Below are 17651 nucleotides of genomic sequence, written 5' to 3'. Positions count from 1 at the left end.
TCTCTCTGCACTCCCCCCAGGGACACTGGGGCTGTGTGCTGGGGGAGCGTGGCGCTCGGGGGGCCTGGGCCAGGCGGGCATAACGAGGGGGGGGGGGGGGGGGGCTGACGACGCTGGCGAGGCTGGCTCATGCGCGCTGGGCGTCTCCAGCTGAGAGAACGCGCCGGGCTGCGAGGACGGAGCGAGCGAGGAGCAGCCTGCCGTCGGAGCCTGTGCTCTAATTATCCGCCACGCAGAGAGGCTAAAAAAAGCCAAATCTCACTCCAAGGTCAGCGCGCACTTCGCCGCGAAGAAACTGATTAAGGGGAGCGGAATTTGACAAATGGGAGCCGCGAGTGGGTGGCGGGCACACGGTTCAGGAACAGGGGCTATATTTTTTTCCCTGCTGGACAAGCCGTGCTCGTCACAGGCTGCCGTCGTCACCGCTTTCTTTGGGACACCTGAGCAGACTGTTAATCAAAGCTATGAGACTGGAGACCCTCACACAGGGCTGGGTTCATACGCAATCTGGCCTCCAAAAGCCCAGTGTACTTACATGGGCAGAGCCACTGTTAAGAAGTACATTGGATTGGCTATTTCCACGTATGCTCACAAAAACCTGCTAATTTGCACACATAATCACCTTAATGCACAAATAATTTTGGTGCATCAATCTCATTAAGAGTAATATGCTGCTGGCTTGATTATCTAAGAGATGAAATTAGCTTGCTTTTTGAAAGGTCTTATCAGTGAATGTCCAGCTATGATGTTTAAAGGAGTACTTAACCTTATACTTTATGTGATCTTTCTTACATTTGAGATTGTTGGTATCCTTTCATTATTGTAAAACTGATCACAGTACAAACCAAACTGTGCCATGAATATAGATCAGAAGTTGCTCGTTAGTGCTTAGTTACGCTGGATGACTGTCTCTTAAAATTGTTTTGAAGAATTCTGGTGAAAAACCTGACTATGCATGTCTGAATGAAATGTATGGAAGAGTGCGGAAGAATAAAATTACAGTAGTTGTACATTTCAGGCAATCTGTTCTTAAGCGTTAAGCACATTGCAGTTGAAGGTGGTTCTTAGGTTGTTTGTTGGCACAGGCATGTTTCAGGGGTAAAAAACGACCCTTGCTTCTCAGAAGATAACAGTGTTGATATGTGAAACCGTCCAACTTGTTCCAGGCTGTCATGTGAGACCTATCATTCCGTTCGATTGTAACTATGTGTAAACATGTACAAACAATCGGCCCTTTGGTGCTCTGGTGCAGCCCGCTTAATATCACTGCTCCCGTGTAGAACAAACACATATTAAGTCAGATATGTTTTTAATGGACTTCCAGTTTAATCCAATGGCACTGCCACTTTGAGACCAAAAAAAAAAGAATTCACTGAAGCATTCATTTTCCATTTAAGACCACAGTGTCATCAGTGATTTTTAATATACTGCATAGTACACCAAGACCATGTGTGGTGTAATACCTATACAGTATTTCCCAAAGTTTTTTGTTAACTTTTCTAAATCTAGCAAGCTAAAGGGTCCAAATAATTAAACAGCACATGCAACACGACTATATTTGTTGCAACCATAGTTGATGAGAAGCAGACCTCCACCTTTGAAAACAATGAGACACTATTTTGGCTATGCTGTTTGTAAATAAAAAAAGGCAGAAGACACACAGAAGAAATATGGCCAAAGTAGCTAGCCAGATTCTTTTCCATTTTGTAGCTTGATAAAACATGAGCATTTGAAAGATACTAAAACAGCCACGACTGCAAACGACCATTCAACACTCTGGACTTTTCTCGGGCAGTAGAATTTAGGAAGCTGAATTTTGACTTCTGTGTCTGTTGATCTCGTTTGCTGTCTCTCCTCATCGACTCTTTAAGTTTGGATTCCAGGATCACTGAAACATAGAAAGGAATTGAACTAACAGAACTGCATCTTCCTACTGGAGTCGACAAAACAACTCGGTAGAAAGACCTAAACAATCAGCAGCTTATAGCCTAAGACAGTTGCAAAGTTAGCAACAGCATATTGCCAACTGGTAGTAGCATAATAAAAGCATTTGACAGCCAAGTGTGGATGTACAATTAGACTTAGATGGGTAGAAGTAATATCTATCACTAAAACCAGTGAAGCAATGCAGTTTGGGACCTGGGTTCATACCCTGAAGGTTGTACTTTGAATCCTGCTGTTATACCCTTTGGTAAGGAACGTACCCCAGCTGCATTTCTTTGGTAAATACCTGGCAGTGCAAGTGCCTAATTTGTTTGATGTGAATTGCAATGTATAAAATCATCTGTTAAGCAAATAAATAATGCTTTGCATTGATGCTGTTGCTTTACTTTACACCCCAGGATATCATAGTACAGTGTTACTCAGACTGTTTTAGCTGAACCCCCTATAAACGACAATTTGTTACATGAACTGTGTAGTATAGTTTGGAAATTGGTGGATGTATGATTTGCGTTCATTTGCTTCTTGAATTGTGCAGCTATGAGAAAGCAATATGCATTATTATCGAGCATTCGGTGTGCATCCTGGTCAGTAAACATTTTTCAGGGGCTGTTTCATCATCTAAAGCGCCATTTAGGCGTCTTGAGGCACCATTAGGTTTGATTTGTGTTTCCTCTCAGAGCCTTTAACACTTGTCAAGGGCGACTGGAGAGCGGCTCAGGAGGTTGCATTCAGCACCGATGTGTGCGGAGCCCATTTGGAGTGGGACAGGAAGCGGGCCAACAGGCTGAAACTCGAGTGGCCCTGACCATGGAGAGGCCCTGCAGGAGCCGGAGCTGCTGTCTGCTCCGCTGCGCTTCCGACTTCCTCTTCCCCCTGCGAAGCAGAAAAACCCCTCGCCTTGTTTGAGCGAGAAGCGCCGTCGCCAGGCAACGTTAACACGGGGCAGAAGTGCCAGCTGAGCTGGCGGGCTGGCAGGTCTCCGGCGCTCGCACTTCGGCGCTGTGAGCCTGCGCTTTGTCAGGCAGACAGACCCCGCTGTCTTCCGTCCTGCCGCTGTTGTCCTGTGCTTTTACGAGAGATCGGTCTGCTTCACTCGAAGCACTTATGGGAGAATGCGGTTACAGGTGTGCTTTGTTTGAGCTTGAGCGGAAGTGAGGAAATTGTGGCGGTACTGCAGCATAGACACAATACAAAACCCTGCGTCTAGCCCCACTTCAGTGTGTGGCAAAATTTAAGCTCCATCCTTCTGAATATTTGAAAAACAGGATATAACTGTCTCTGGGTTTCATAATAATTTAGCATTGTTCTCCTGATACCGCTTGGGGTTTTCAGATTGATGTTTGGTGATGTGTGATTGGTTGGTGTTGGACAGGACAGTGTAGCATAGTGGTTAAGGAGTAGGACTCGTAACCGAAAGGTTGCCGGTTCAATCCCCGCTGGGACACTGCTGCTGTACCCTTGGGCAAGGTACTTAACCCACAGTTGCCTCAGTAAATATCCAGCTGTATAAATGGATAACATTGTAAAGAACTGTAACCTATGTAAGTCGCTTTGGATAAAAGCGTCTGCCAAATGAATAAATGTAAATGTAAATGTAAATGAACTGCTTGATTGGCTCCTCCCACAGCAAACAGCATGTCAGTGCTCACCCCCTCTCACCCTGCAGATCAGCATTGACCTCAAGGGATCCATGTCTCTCCAAATTGGTGTGTTGCTGAGCATTTATTGACCTGCCTTCAATGGCAGGCTGTCTGACACATGCTCTGTGTGTGTGTGTGTGTGTGTGTGTGTGTGTGTGTCTGCTTTGACAGCTGACCCTTGTCAGAGCACTGTAGTCTCAAGAGGCAGTGTGACATGGCCTAACTGGATGAAAGGTCATTAGGGCAATCTCAGGCAGGGGAGGGGATATGGTGGCAGTCACAGCACCTCTACAAAATACCTCATTCCTCATTCAGATCATATGTCCATATAAGATCTGCATGCAAATATTTTATTTATTTTGGGAAGATAAAGCTAGAGAGTCTTTGCTCTCCCTTCATCAGTAAACTGGTCTCTCTCTGTTCGTGATGTGTGTCATGTTGTAATCTTTTGTGTTATCTATCTATATATTAAAATATTCACAATCAGAGATTTTTTTAATGAATTAAGTTACTATCATTAACTATTAACTATTAGTTAACTTATTAGTATTTTAATATGCAGGCTTGGTTAGGTAAGAGCAAAATGTACTTCTTAAAACAAATGTAACCACAATGTACAATATGATATAATACACTTTTTACTTTGATTTGGTTAGATTTTTTTTTCAGGATCCTCATTAACACATTGCGTCACTTGAAATTATCAGTAAATGGAGGTGTACTTTCCACTTATAAGGTGTGAAGTCTAAATTTTTTAATTACTGCAAATTCAGGAGGTTGTCAGGATTTTTAAAGGCCAAGTTCTCAGGATGTGAGAAGAGGCCTGGGCACGGCTTACCTAACTCCTCACCCGCACATCCAATACTCCGCTGTAGCCTGCATACAGGCTCATTGGCCCTTACATCTGTTATGTGGGATGTCTGATGGGGTTTACGTAGGGTTCCGAAGGGTTTACGCTGCACTCATGTCACGTTGGGGTAGTTGTAAATATGAGTTCCCGGCAGGGGAAAAAAAAAGCATTCACGTCAGCAATCAAGTTGTAAATAGTTGTAAAACTCGAGAATTATCTCGCAACCCTGACTACTCCCATTTCCTGACCTTTGGCGTCATCTACCACGGAAATGGCAAAAAATGGCCACGATTACTGTCATGTCATGGCTAATAGCAAAACCATAATTTTAAGACACAGACGCGCACACACACACACACACACAAACACACACATTTGGCAATAAGATTTATTAGCAAATGTCGTAAAACATCTACACATACTATCATGTGGTTTACATCATTATTGTCCTTAGAATAAGTAAACTGAATCATTTGAAAGCTAGCAGTCTGTCAACACAAAATAGCATGTCTAGCCAGCCAGGCTAACACTGGTTGCAGCTAACTGTCTGTGTTTTGTATTTTACTCTTCAGAATGAGATACAGTATCTATTAATTGTGTAAAAAAAGTGATGATTTCTATCATAAGCATCAACAGCAATTGACAAACAACCTCTTTTTTGCTATTCCTAATTAGTTCAAATGGTATGAAGTTGTTGCTCAGAGTTGAGTTGTTTGTCTGATTACTCCGATAAAACATGAACTAATACTATTCAAGCCCTACCCCAAGCTAACATGTGCAACCTGACTAGACAAGGGAAGCCGAGTATACTGCCTCACTACATCAGTCACTAGATCACAGAATCTGAAACACATCGTGATACTACACATAAAATAAACAGCAAGTACTATAAGTAGCAGGTGTTAAGGGGTGGGTATTGAGGTAGAACCGAGATGCAGTCTGAAGAGGTGGGTCTTCAGTCTGTGTCAAAAGATGGCTGGTGATTCTTGCTGTTCTGACCCCTTTGGGGAATTCTTTTCACCACTGAGGGACCAGTACAGACAGTGACCATGTCTGAGAGGCGCGACCCTGTCAGGACGGGACAGTCAGTTGCCCCATGGCTGCAGAGCATAGTGATCCTGGTGGAACATAGGCATTGAAGGCAGATCATAGTTATGGGGGGGGGCTGTCCCATTCACTGTCCTGAATGCCAGCACCAAGGCGCGACTGCGCAGCTGCACTTACATGGCTGCGCAGCTGGGTTTGCATGACTGCGCAGCTGGGTTCGCATGACTGCGCAGCCGTGCTCCAGCAGTTGAGGATTGCCGGATTGCAGTTTCCCTGGTTGCCCTCATTCTCCGCACACTCACTCTTAATCAGGTCTGCTGCCATAACCGCGCGTGACCCGGCACTGCCATTAATCCCACACGGCTGTTTGTTTAGCCTCTCCGCTGCAGCTTTAGCTTTCGCCCCGATTAAACAGATTTCAGCTGCAACGGCAACAAGAACTCCTTTTTTTATTGTACTAGCTATGTTGTAAAAACCTGTATTTTTTCCATGGTAGTTCCTGATCCATTTGTGGCATTACTGAAATTTTTTTCATTGAGTTAGATAATTAAATCGGCTACAATTGGATAACGTAGTTTAGAATGCCACTTGTCCTCTTTAACTACCTGAATAATGCCCATGATTTGAATTTGTACAAATCGGTAAGTATGACACTAAATATAGTGCATGGTGAACTAGGGCTATTCTTGCATTAACACATGATGTTGCACCCTTTTTAAGCAAAACTCCTAGACTGAGCGTCTTCAGTCGAACTGAAAGGCAGTAACTTGTGGCTTGGACTTGCTTGGTAATTAGCACTCCCAGTGCTAGCAGGCATGGTTGCTAATGTGTAGAGGGTAATGGTGTTGGTAATGTTGGTTTTTTGTCCTGGGTGTTGACCCTAAAGCATGTTAGGGATGAAGTGGAATACAGCACTGTGAGATCAGTAAACCATTACTGAGATCAGTATTCAGAAGCTTGTTAATAAGCAAAAAAATGGAAGAAGACTCCAGTTTGAATCATAGTCGTCAGTGCTCATGATGTGAATATTTATGGATGAATGCAGATATCTGCAGAGCGAGTCATTGTTTCACAGATAGAGCTGCATTTTCATACTGTGTTTGGGGGAGGGGCAGGGATCCATTTTGTAGTATTTGATCTCAGAACCCATTGAATACCCGTATATAAAATTAATTGACAAGCACATTGTCAGCAAACTTCAATGGACTGTCTGTCTGTCTGTCCAGATGGGGACTGAGAGTCGCCTACAGGTGGGGCAGTGTTTGGGGGGGCCATCCTTGCTCGCAGGCCCTGTGTTCCCTCATAAAGACAGCCGGGAGAGAGCGTCTGCGCCAACACCACACCATGCCCACACACCTTGGCTCCTTTCCTCGGGGGGGGGATGAGATCATTTTTTCCGTTTCACCTGCTGTCCTTCTCCGTCTGCCTCCCCGGGGGGTTTGTGTGTGAGAGTGCAGACAGGTTGTGCAGGCTGGAAGCACAGGAGCAGAGAGAGGGGGAGGAGGAAGAGTAGGAGGAGGAGGAGGGAGGTGTGAATGATGAAGGGATTGTGGACTGTCAGGCCGGGAGGCCCGGGGAGGAAAGCATGTGCAAAGAAAACATGTGCAGGAGGAGTTGTGCTGTGGGACGGGAGACAGCTTGTGAGAGGGGATTGTGGAAGGGCCAGGAAGCGCACGCTAACAGCGCTCCTGTAATCCTCTGGCTAGCTGATAGAGCTCAGCAGTGTGCTTCAGAGGATACTACCACACATGCGCATGCACGTGTGTACACACACACACCCAAGCACATACACACAACAAAAGGCATAAACACGCGCACCTTCCTAAACACATTGTGACACACATGCATACGTAGACAAACACATGCACGTGCACACACACACACACGCGCACAACGGCCACACGCAAAAACGCACAGACACGGGCGCACACGCGCTGGGTACATGCAAAACCACACAGACGAGAAGTAGCCCAAGACCCCGGGCCGTGTTTCACATGACAGAGATCATTGGTGAAGCAGTGGAAAATGGCCGCAGTTGCAGGTGTGAGTCAGTGTGAAGCTGTGGCCCGAGGAGAGGGCTGGTGACTTCCTCTCTTACAGGTTACAACAGGAGCCTGTTTCCCCCCCTGCCCTGTGTCACTAGCATTCATCTCCACATTCCCAACAACACAGGAATCCCAGCTTGTCTGACGCACCATACATTGGGAGCTAAACATGTTTTTACTGAGTCGGATTATATCTTCTGTATGCTGTGCTTAAGTACACATTCACTGTTTATACTTCATGAAAAAAAGTCGTTGAATGGGTGTGAGAGTGGCCCAGCACAGCTCAATACCAAGAAAGGAAGTGTTCCCATTACACATGCCCATCATATTTCAGATAGGGTCATCATGTTAATTCTTCAGTTCTGAGCTTGCCTTTTAATGTGTTTTTTTTTTTTAAATTTGTGTCACTGAGTGTAAATGATTTCAAACATTAGAAAACAAGGTAAAGACATGTGCGTTAAATTTGCTTTGCATATGTTCGGGTTACATCAGGTAAACATGGAGTAGGTTTTCCTCAGTCACGTTGCAGGGTAGAACGTGAATATAGAAACATGCACACAACAGCTGAAAACAATGGAGCTGAAATAGTGGAACTTCTGTGTGTGTGGCTACAGAAGAAACCTGATTCTATATGAAGTGTCTGCATTGTTGGGTTGTTGCCCATTTCTGTCTCTCTCTTCACTGTACCTCACTACTACTAACTTCCCCCTCTAAGGAGACCTGTACAGGGACTAGATTACAGAACACAACAGAGATTGATGGGCTTCCACCCCCAGCTGTTGTTATTTTTAGTCCTCTACAAATTGTGGCTCTGTAGCTTGCTGATGGGAAGCAGCCATTTATTCACACAAATGTTACCAGAAGATCGCTACCACACTGTGTTCTTATACTGTACATCTTTCCCCATGTGACATTGTTTAGAAAGCTGATTGTCTCTCTGTTGCATGGAAACGAGTGCCGTCCTAAATCTGGTAACAAGCTGGCCACAAAAGGCAACGAGCAACTGGCGACTGCCGTCTTGTTGCCATCACTTAACGTTCCCCCCATGTGGCCGAGTCTTTGAACTGTCTGACCTGCTCCCAGGCTCCCATTTAAGCCTTTTTTTCCCTCACTTCATGTCAGCTGTTGCTTTCTGTCCTCCCTTGCCTCTCTGAAAGGTTTTGTTTCCTGTTTGCAGAGGTAGAGCTCCCCCTAGCAGCCATGGAGGGCGCTGCAAGTGACTTGTAACAAACATGTTTTTGTTCTTTTCTTGTTCTCATCCTGTTAATGACTTTCTGCAGACTCTCGAGCTTTCGTATAAAGTCCTACAGGTTGAAAACAGACCATAAATGTGCCGCTTTCATTTTTAGACGTTGTTAGGACCTTTTTATGCGGGTGTTATCTCAGAACACTGCCTCTTCCTGTGGTCCATCAGTACAAGGCACACCCTTTTTAAGCCTTGTGCTTTATCTAATTGCGTATGTCTTGGAGATGGAATGTTTTCTTCTTAGTCTTTAAATTTAACTCTGATAAAATTACATCCAGGCATTTTATTGTCCCTTTGATCGTAGAGATGCCATTGGCTGGGGAATGAATTGAAGGCACTTCTAATAATGGTAGGCTGTGTACTGAATCTGTGAAGGACCAGCATTCGCTAACCCCCACACACACTCACAGTTTTTCTTTCTCTTTGCAGCTCCACACAGACACCTGAGCCAGACGCAGGTAGACAGAAGGAGGGAGGGAGGGGACGAGGCCTGAGCTGTGGCAAGACCATGCTGATCTGACGAGTTACTGGTGAGTGTGCAGGTGTATGGGGAGAGGAGTGTTCACACTGGTGGCTGGGCCCCTGTGTCTGAGACACACAGCTCTAATCGGGATTACACGACTGGCATCTTAAATCCAAGCAAACCCTGTTGAATATCTACATTTCGTCCAGCTTGACAAACTCTGCATGGCTAATTGGTCCCTCAGTGGCCACGAGACAGTGACTTTGGGGTATTCTATCATAGCAGCCTATGTATGAACTTGAACTCTCTCAGGTGATTTTGGGTGTGTCCAAACAACCAACAGCAACAAATTGTTCCACAAATAGATGGCTGTCCTGTATTTTTGCCAGTGCGAGACGGCCTGCTGTAGCCTCAGAGTGGCTGCACTGTGTGTTTCCCCTCAGCCTTTTTGGTGCTCGTGAGCGTGCTCGTCTCTGTCCCCCACACCACAACCAGCACTGAGGGGTACATGTGATGTAAGAGGGACACTACTCCTTGTGAGGTGAGGGCTGTTGGCATACCTGACATAGCGGGAGGGAGGCAGTGGGTGCTCTTCGCATGGTAACGTTCTCATAACCTTTAGCGAGGTCAGTGCCCCTGTGATTTCAGGCGGTTGTAAAGAGGTGACTTCACACTCGCACTCTTATTTTTACCGCAAGCCTCCGAAACCTCTGAGGGCTCTTCCGCTGTGTGACTGTAATTAAGGAAAACGCCATGTCTTACAGTACTTGTCACCTAAAAGGCTGCGGTCACCTCTTTGGAAAGTTCAGAGCAGTAACATCAGTGCAGCATTTCCGCAGCTGCTAAAACTTATAATCCATCGTGCTTGCAGATGCAGGGGAGATGTGTCTGTTATTACTCAGAGTTACCATGAGTCAGATGTTTTAGGGTGTCATTTAGTAACATGTGTTTACACCCTGGATCAACATCACAAAGATGTACACTTTGGTATGGCTTTACAATGAGCAGTACAATGCATGTGTAATTAATAACATGGAACATACAAACAAAGGCATTTGTGTTAATAGAAGGAGCACTGCATAAATTTGAACATGGCTTTCCAGATGTTAAAACAGTATTTGTAAGAAAACCAATGGGTGTTTAACAAATTAAGCAAACTGTGATATTATTAGAAATGATTCAGTGGCAAGGGTGACATTTTGGATTATTTGTTGCTGTACAGATTCATGCATTGAAGTTGGGATTGTTATGCTATTGATATGCTATATCTTCAGTGCTACCCTCACTGATATTAAGACTGACTGCTTTAAGGAAATGGTACTGCTATCCCAACAGTAAAGTCTGTTGTGGCTGGGACCATTTTATGGGCTGTAGGAGATGTTTGTGTCATATGTTTCCCTATAAGTGCAACTGCCTGTATCATCAACTTTAAGGCAGAGAGTGTCTCTCTACCAAGCGTGTGGAGGAATCTTTTAGGTTGTTTATCGCAGTGAACTCCAAAATATTACAGTACAAACTTTATAAACTTTGGGATGGACTGAACTGGAATATCTGTGAGCTGTCTGTTTTGGGTAAATGAGGGGAAATTGGCAGTAAATAGAAAGGCCTGGAGTGATCCCAGGTCTGTGAAAAGGCCAGTGAAGTTTTAAACGGCATTACAGGCTGCTCTGTGTCAGAGTGGCTTCCTCACAAACAGGCGTGATTAGCGTGTTAGCCTTGTGCAACACTCGGTTCAGCGGCGTAAATAAGTTTGCGCTGCGTCTGACCAGGGCTGCTTCCTGCAGGGCCTTGCTTTGAGGAACATGTTCACACTGCAGCGCTGGCTTGCAACACGCCTTGCCAAAAATGGCTCTGCCAAATGAGCGCCTCTCAGTGCTGGTCCCGCCCACCCTGCTGTTGTGTTTACGTGCTGGCCCCAGTGCATTTGCTCTGTGTGCAATGCTAGCCCAAGCTGAATCATAGTTGGCTCATAGTTGGCAGTGCTTCTATGTGTTTCGGCAGTGCGCTGCAGGTGTGGGTCGCTGTCAGTACTCAAGGGAGTACTGTGCTGATATCACAAGGGCGTGTGCAGTTATTGTGAAACTTATGGTGATAGTGAAACAGGCAATCGCTGACAGAGAAAAAAAAAAGATACCGTCTTTCGCTGCTTGAACCAGGAAACAAAGCAGGAGATCTCCTTTTCTCTCTCTCTGGTCAAACCATCAGCAGAGACCTCAGAACGAAATTAGGAAGATGCCAGGAACAGCCAATGAAACAAAGACATTCAGTGCTCATTGCGTTTCTCTTTCTAGTGTGCAGTTTACTGTTTCTGTTTTAAATAATTCCAATACTACTGTTCATACCATCTATTTGTAAAGTGAAGATTATGGTAATGAGTGCAGTCAGGACATAGCCAACTATTCAAACTTGACATGGAGAGGGGCTGGTCACTAGGTGGCGCTGATGATGCACGGGCTCTGGTGAGTTTGTAAGTCTTGTAAAGCATCTTTTTTTCCCCAGCATTGTGCTAGACAGTACCAGTGTCCTTGCTGGCACACTAAATCTCTTTCTCCACGCTGCGTGTAAGGGAGTTAACGCTCTGACTGAATAGCTGTGGGTGTCTGGGAGGGAATCAGGGGACCGTGGCACTGATCCAGGATGCAGCCATTCTCAGTCCGTGGGCTGATAAACATAGTCCTCCCCCAGGCCCAGGCAGAGCCTGTGAACTCGATGAACGCTTGGGGCTCGCACTGCCCAGACTCAGCAACACTAAGTCATCTCTGCAGGCCAGTGCAGTGTGGAAGTGTAGGTGTTTCTCAGGCGTGCTTCATGGCTCAGTGAAGAGCAAAGATTTATGTGTCTATGTATGTGTACGTGTGTACATGTGTATATGTGTGTGTGTGTGTGTGTGTGTGTGTGTGTGTGTGTGTATGTGTGTGCGCGCGCGTGTTTCATGATCCATGTATGCATTCCAGAGGGCCAGGTGGAGAGCGGTGCGAGATGACGATGAGGAACCTGCTGCAGTAGAGACTGATGGTATGGGAATTATGGATGTCCCCAATGGGCAGTCTAGCGTGGCCACCTTCGCTGCTACTGCTTCCGAGGTGAGAGTGTTTTCCTCAGTTGGCTCTGCGGTTTGCATAGCCGTTTCAGCTCCACCGTCAGTTCTTGCCATTTCAAAGGAGTCTGTATAAACGGACTGCTTGTTCTGTGGGCCCAAGCTGGCAGATCTGCCCCTGCTGTTTGTCTTGCTTGTCATTACTGGACTTCAGAGCCCTGTTCTTGTTGAATTATTGGTAGGGCTGTGTTCTTTCAATGTTTTCTTTTCCTCCATCTCGACTAATCAGAGTCAACATTTATTTTTTCAAAAGCGTCATAAAGGATTATAGATTATAGGTTTAGTAATTTTACTTATATTACGGGATAATAGTTCACTTACTGTAGAACTAATAAGAACAGAAAATTCTCTTGCATTTGTCCTCAGCAAGCCAGCAATCAGGGTTACATTTACAAGCCTAACCTTTGACAGTCCCTAAGATTTCCTGCACAGCATGTTATTGCATTTCCACAGCATTTAACAATTGATACATGTTTGATACAGATGCTACATGTAGCTAGCTGCAGTTGTGTAAGCTAATGCAAACAGTGTACATGCTAGCACTTCATTTCCCTGTAATTTGGGCTGCCTACAGGTTATTATGTCCATATTTATAACATTTAAAACAACATTTGTATCTGTGCTAAAAAAAATTGTCCTACCTCTTGTTAGTTGGAGAAATTCATACAAGGCTTCTGATTGTCTTATATCATCTCCCATGAAACTGTCCAACCAAAATAATCCTCACACATCCACCATGCATTAACTCTCCAGATTGGTGTATTGTGATATACTGTTTTCCCTTTGTTTTTTACTTTTATTATTCGTTTTGAAGAAAAATCTGAAGTACGCCTCAGAAGGCTACAATAGGAATATGTCAGTCAGGGCTGCCTATTGGGGGTGTTGTTTTAAAATGTAAAACCAGAATGGATTCTTCTCCAAAGCAGCTATCTATTGGTTTTTTTGTTAACCTTGGATAGCATTGTTAGTTCAGATGGCAGGGAGAGAAGGATTAAAGTTTGACTTTCTGAACATTACAGTACTGTTGCACTTGATCTGAAAATGTTATTAGACACATTCTACCATTTTCATTAATTTCAGCGCAGAAAAGACATTTGTCAACATAAAAAAAAACACAAAAATTTGATCACAAATGGAAAAACAAATTCTGATTTTTCCTGATGTTCAGGTTATTGAACATTGAGTTAGATACTTACTAAATGTTGAGTTGAATCCTGAGCATTGAGTTAGATTGGAAGTGCACAGCTCCAGTGATGTACAGGAATGGTGCTGTGAGGTGGGTCAGGAATGTCGTCCGTGTTTCTCCCCAGAAGAGCAGCAGCTCGGAGTCCCTCAGCGACAAGGCCTCCTCTGAGCTGAAGAAGAGCTTTGATGCCGTCGTGTTTGATGTCCTCAAGGTCACACCTGAAGAATATGCGGTAAGAATGCTTTCATCCGCATTTTAACCCCAAATTCCCCCCTCTTTAAACACCATACACAGTTTAAATGTCACAGTTTAGCACAGCAGAAACCAAAGAGGAGCCCTGAGGAGGGGCTGTAGAGGGAGCAGAAATGGGTCAAGTGCAGTTCAGCAATAATTAATGTTCTCCGGCAAACATTTGCCCAAGCATGAAGTTCCTCTTATGTATGAATTAAACAGCACCAAATGTTCATTTAAACTCCTGTTGCGAGAAGCTATTTTGATTCCTCCCCCAAAGAAATAGAGGAGCTTTTCCCATTATGTTAAAAGATGCTTTTCAGAAAAAAATTTAAAGTGTCAGGTTTAACAGTGTCTGAAATTGTTTGCAAATATTGGACCTTAACTTAAGATGTGATTCTCAGCCTGCTCAGATTTGTTTGTCCTGGGTCTGCATTTTCGATCTCTGTGAGTCTGCTCTAATGAGCGTGAGTTGATAAAATGTTTTAAAGCTTTAACTGGTGCTGCACACAACACAGTGGAGACATTCATGTTGACAGACAGCGCTGGAAAGCCATGCGGGTTCACACTTGGGACGCGGCGTGTTCAGAGAGCGTAGCTGGCTGTCGCTGAGGCTGGCATTCAGCATCCAGCACGTTGCTTCCTGTCAGGTGCCGCAGCCGGGAACAGGCCCCACACCGCGTGTGCAGCCTGTTCCTGGCAGAAAGGCAAACAGTGTTCTCTCCGGGGTCGTGGCAGGCCGCGGGGAACTGCTGTTCTCCTGCCAGGTCTGCTTCCCCAGCAGGGGGTGCTGTTTCTCTCTGTTCAGGGAGGCCTGGGCCTAAGCCAACCCAGCCCTACACTTCCCCTCCATTCAGCAGCCTCAGTGAACGTGTGCAGCCCTCATGCTGCTGGCATACGTGCTCATTTTTCACAAATGGGTTTAATAAAGTAGGAAAAAGAAGAGGACCTGTTTGGACACGAGTCAGCTTTTTCATCACCCTTTGACCGTTTATATCCCTCATCCGTTTCATATTAGCGATCACAGATCAGAGTGTTCATGAATGCACCTGCAGAAACTGCACGGACCTGTGCTCTGGCTACTTTATTAGACATAACTAATCAAAGAACTGTTTTACAGTATGAAAAGGGCTCTGTTTGACTGTCTGTAACACTGAGCTGTCTGTCACCCTCAGGGTCAGATCACACTCATGGACGCTCCAGTATTCAAAGCCATTCAGCCAGAGGTGAGTTGGCGTTTTCCTTTAGGTTTGGTAGTTAGTTCTCCTGGTATTCCACACTGTCTTGCAGCATGCCTTGTCCTTTGCCACAGCAGAGCTCTTTTACTGTGATTGCAGATGTGGTAGCTATAGCCAAAGTAATCCAGCAGGGGGCAGTGTGCTCCCAGGCTTCAGCTCACATGCACTCCAGTGGGGCTCAGTACAAAGCCACACTCCTGACCAGCAGATTTTCAAACCCAGAGGATCAATAAGCGAATCAGATCACTGATTTCCCAAAGGCTTCTCGTGGAGTCCTCAGCAAATTCCTGCACTGGTTGTTTGTTAACAGTGACAAAGGGTATAGGGGAGTTTGCATGTCTGAAGCTTTTACTGCTGACTCTTACCCCCTTAATGTTGTTCAAACACCTCATTATAAATGGATAATTTGACAGTATACTATGTGAGTAGTATGTCTGTTTATGCAACATACATACATTACATGCGTAATGCAGTACCCTCTGATATAAGAATCAGCCAAATATAGTGAGACAAACTCATTCCTATACTAAAACTGTTTAAATACTCTGCTTGTAAGAATCAAACTACCTGCATAAAATAATCATTTTTGGTTCATTCATAACATGCTTTAGGACAGTGGAGTGCAGTGGCACATAATAAGCTTTAAAATATTGAATTAAGGATTTCTTGAGGATTGATTCAGGAGTGTTTAACTAAGGACTAGATGCCCAGTTGAGTAGCAAATAAAAAAGGTAGCTGCTTTCTGCCGGTCATAAATGCTGCTTTCTCGAGTTGCAATATAGATAAGAGATGCAGCTGTGAAATTAGGCATTCCATACCCCACACTGTTTAAGATTCTAAAAGACCATCCTGAGCTGGAACATGAATGTGAAATAGAAAGGCAAGTTTGTAGACTATTAATGCAAAGACACTCAAATTAATGCGAGTCAGGTTATTGTTAGTTATGATTTTGGGACACTGACTGCTCCACAGCAATAAAGCCTGCTTAGCGCCAACAGTTCTCGCAGTGACATTCAAGTGATTTAATATGAGTCATATTATTTGAATTGCATTTAATAAAAGATTACAAGGAACGCACAGTACGTTCAAATATATTTTGTTCCGTGTTTGAAGGAGGTGACAAAGCACATTTCGTAATTAAATGAGAGAAGAATGTTGTTTAAAGTAATTTGTCAGTTTTATCCATTAGTTTAGCTTGTAGCAAAGTGTCCTGGATAAATGTGCTTCTTACAAGCCAAGCGCACTGTTACTTTGATATTTGATGCTGCTGTTTCCTGTTAGTTTAGAGCATGTAGCACATGTTTCACAGCTATTTTGAAGCGTTCACTACAAATGAATCAATTTTTTTCAAGTGTCTTATTGATGTTCTTTTCATTTTGCCAGTACATTTCACATCATTATGTACAGCAGTGATTCTCAAACTTAAAAAAATGTGGTGTGATTCACTTGTAGATTGAGGGAACTCTAATGAACTAAAGAATCATTTACTTGTTGGAGAGGCAATTCATTCTAAGTTTAGTCCTGTTCAAACTTTTTTTATACTGAGACAGGCTCACTAGCTGAATAGCCAAGTTCTAATTTTGTTGCAGCATCATGGAAATAATTTTCATCTTTCCATGTACCACTTGAATGGAGCCAAGCACCACTACTTGTCAACTGAGGACAGTCTGAGAACCGCTGCACTGTTTTTTAAGGCATGAGATGCAAATAATCTAAAAACAGTTTGGAAACAGACAACTTGGCATGTAAAGCTCACTGGGGGATAAAAATGTTAAATGCGTACCTCTTAAACTTGGCCGGTGTCAGGGCAACTGTGTATATTGTCTTACAGATTATACAACTGATTCTTACTGATGTTCTTTTAAACATTTAAATCCACATTTAAAATCAACATGTAACTTCCATGTTTTAAATACACTCAACTCCAAATGTGTAATCTCCACCATCTTGTATGGTTTATCAAAATTTTAAAATGCCCTAAACTTTTATTTTAAGAAAATGCAGTTTAGAGACCATAGAACACATTCACCAGAACAGAGTTGTCTGTGACTGCCATGGAGAAGGCAAACAGACACTGTATATGTAACATCCATATGGATTCCATATAACTTGAATTGTAGCTAGTGTCATAGAGTGTCAAGGAAAATACTTGGCTTACAGTATAGAGGGAGGGAATATTTCAGGAATATGGTCCTCTTGTTTTTTTTGTGAACAGATGTTGTTTGTAGGCATAGTGGGACATGAATTGGAAAGAGAAGAGTTAACAAAAGCATTCATTTTGATTTATTTTGGTGCCTGTGATTTCTGCGCTCTTTGATATTGGCAGGCGTAGGAGAGGGCTTCTCTTTAGTGTGGCTCGAACATGAGAGGATGCATAGGCTGAGGTCCCCGAATGTAAACATTTTCTGCGGGAAGACCTCTCCCATCTGCAGGCTATTACATTTCAGAAACCATTTCGTCCAACTGTGGTTGCTGCGGGAGTGCAGATATGGAATTGTGCTGTTTGGAGTTTTGCACTTTTGCCCCCCCCTCCCCTTACTTTTACCATTTTGCTGCAGGTTTATTTGCCGAGAATTGCAGTTGTTAGCAAAAATGTTAAATCCAAGGACCCGTAGCGTATTCACCGTGGGTGCTATGTGTGAACAATTTTCAGTACGCTGTCAC

At 44.1% G+C, this 17651-nt stretch overlaps 1 protein-coding gene across 1 annotated transcript in view; it reads left to right on the top strand.

The window, feature by feature from the left end:
• The first annotated feature begins 12252 nt into the window (after nt 1-12252).
• The window catches only part of ralgps2 (Ral GEF with PH domain and SH3 binding motif 2), a 57995-nt gene continuing 52596 nt past the window's right edge, over nt 12253-17651 (top strand). The window contains exons 1-3 of the mRNA XM_036518083.1: nt 12253-12318; nt 13643-13750; nt 14925-14975. Coding sequence (XP_036373976.1) covers nt 12253-12318; nt 13643-13750; nt 14925-14975 — 225 coding nt within the window. The remainder of the gene's footprint in view (nt 12319-13642; nt 13751-14924; nt 14976-17651) is intronic.

Source organism: Megalops cyprinoides, chromosome 2 (genome assembly GCF_013368585.1).
Source record: "Megalops cyprinoides isolate fMegCyp1 chromosome 2, fMegCyp1.pri, whole genome shotgun sequence".
NCBI classification, from domain to species: domain Eukaryota; kingdom Metazoa; phylum Chordata; class Actinopteri; order Elopiformes; family Megalopidae; genus Megalops; species Megalops cyprinoides.
Note: the sequence above shows the minus strand (reverse complement) of the source record. Positions and strands in the feature narration are given on the sequence as shown.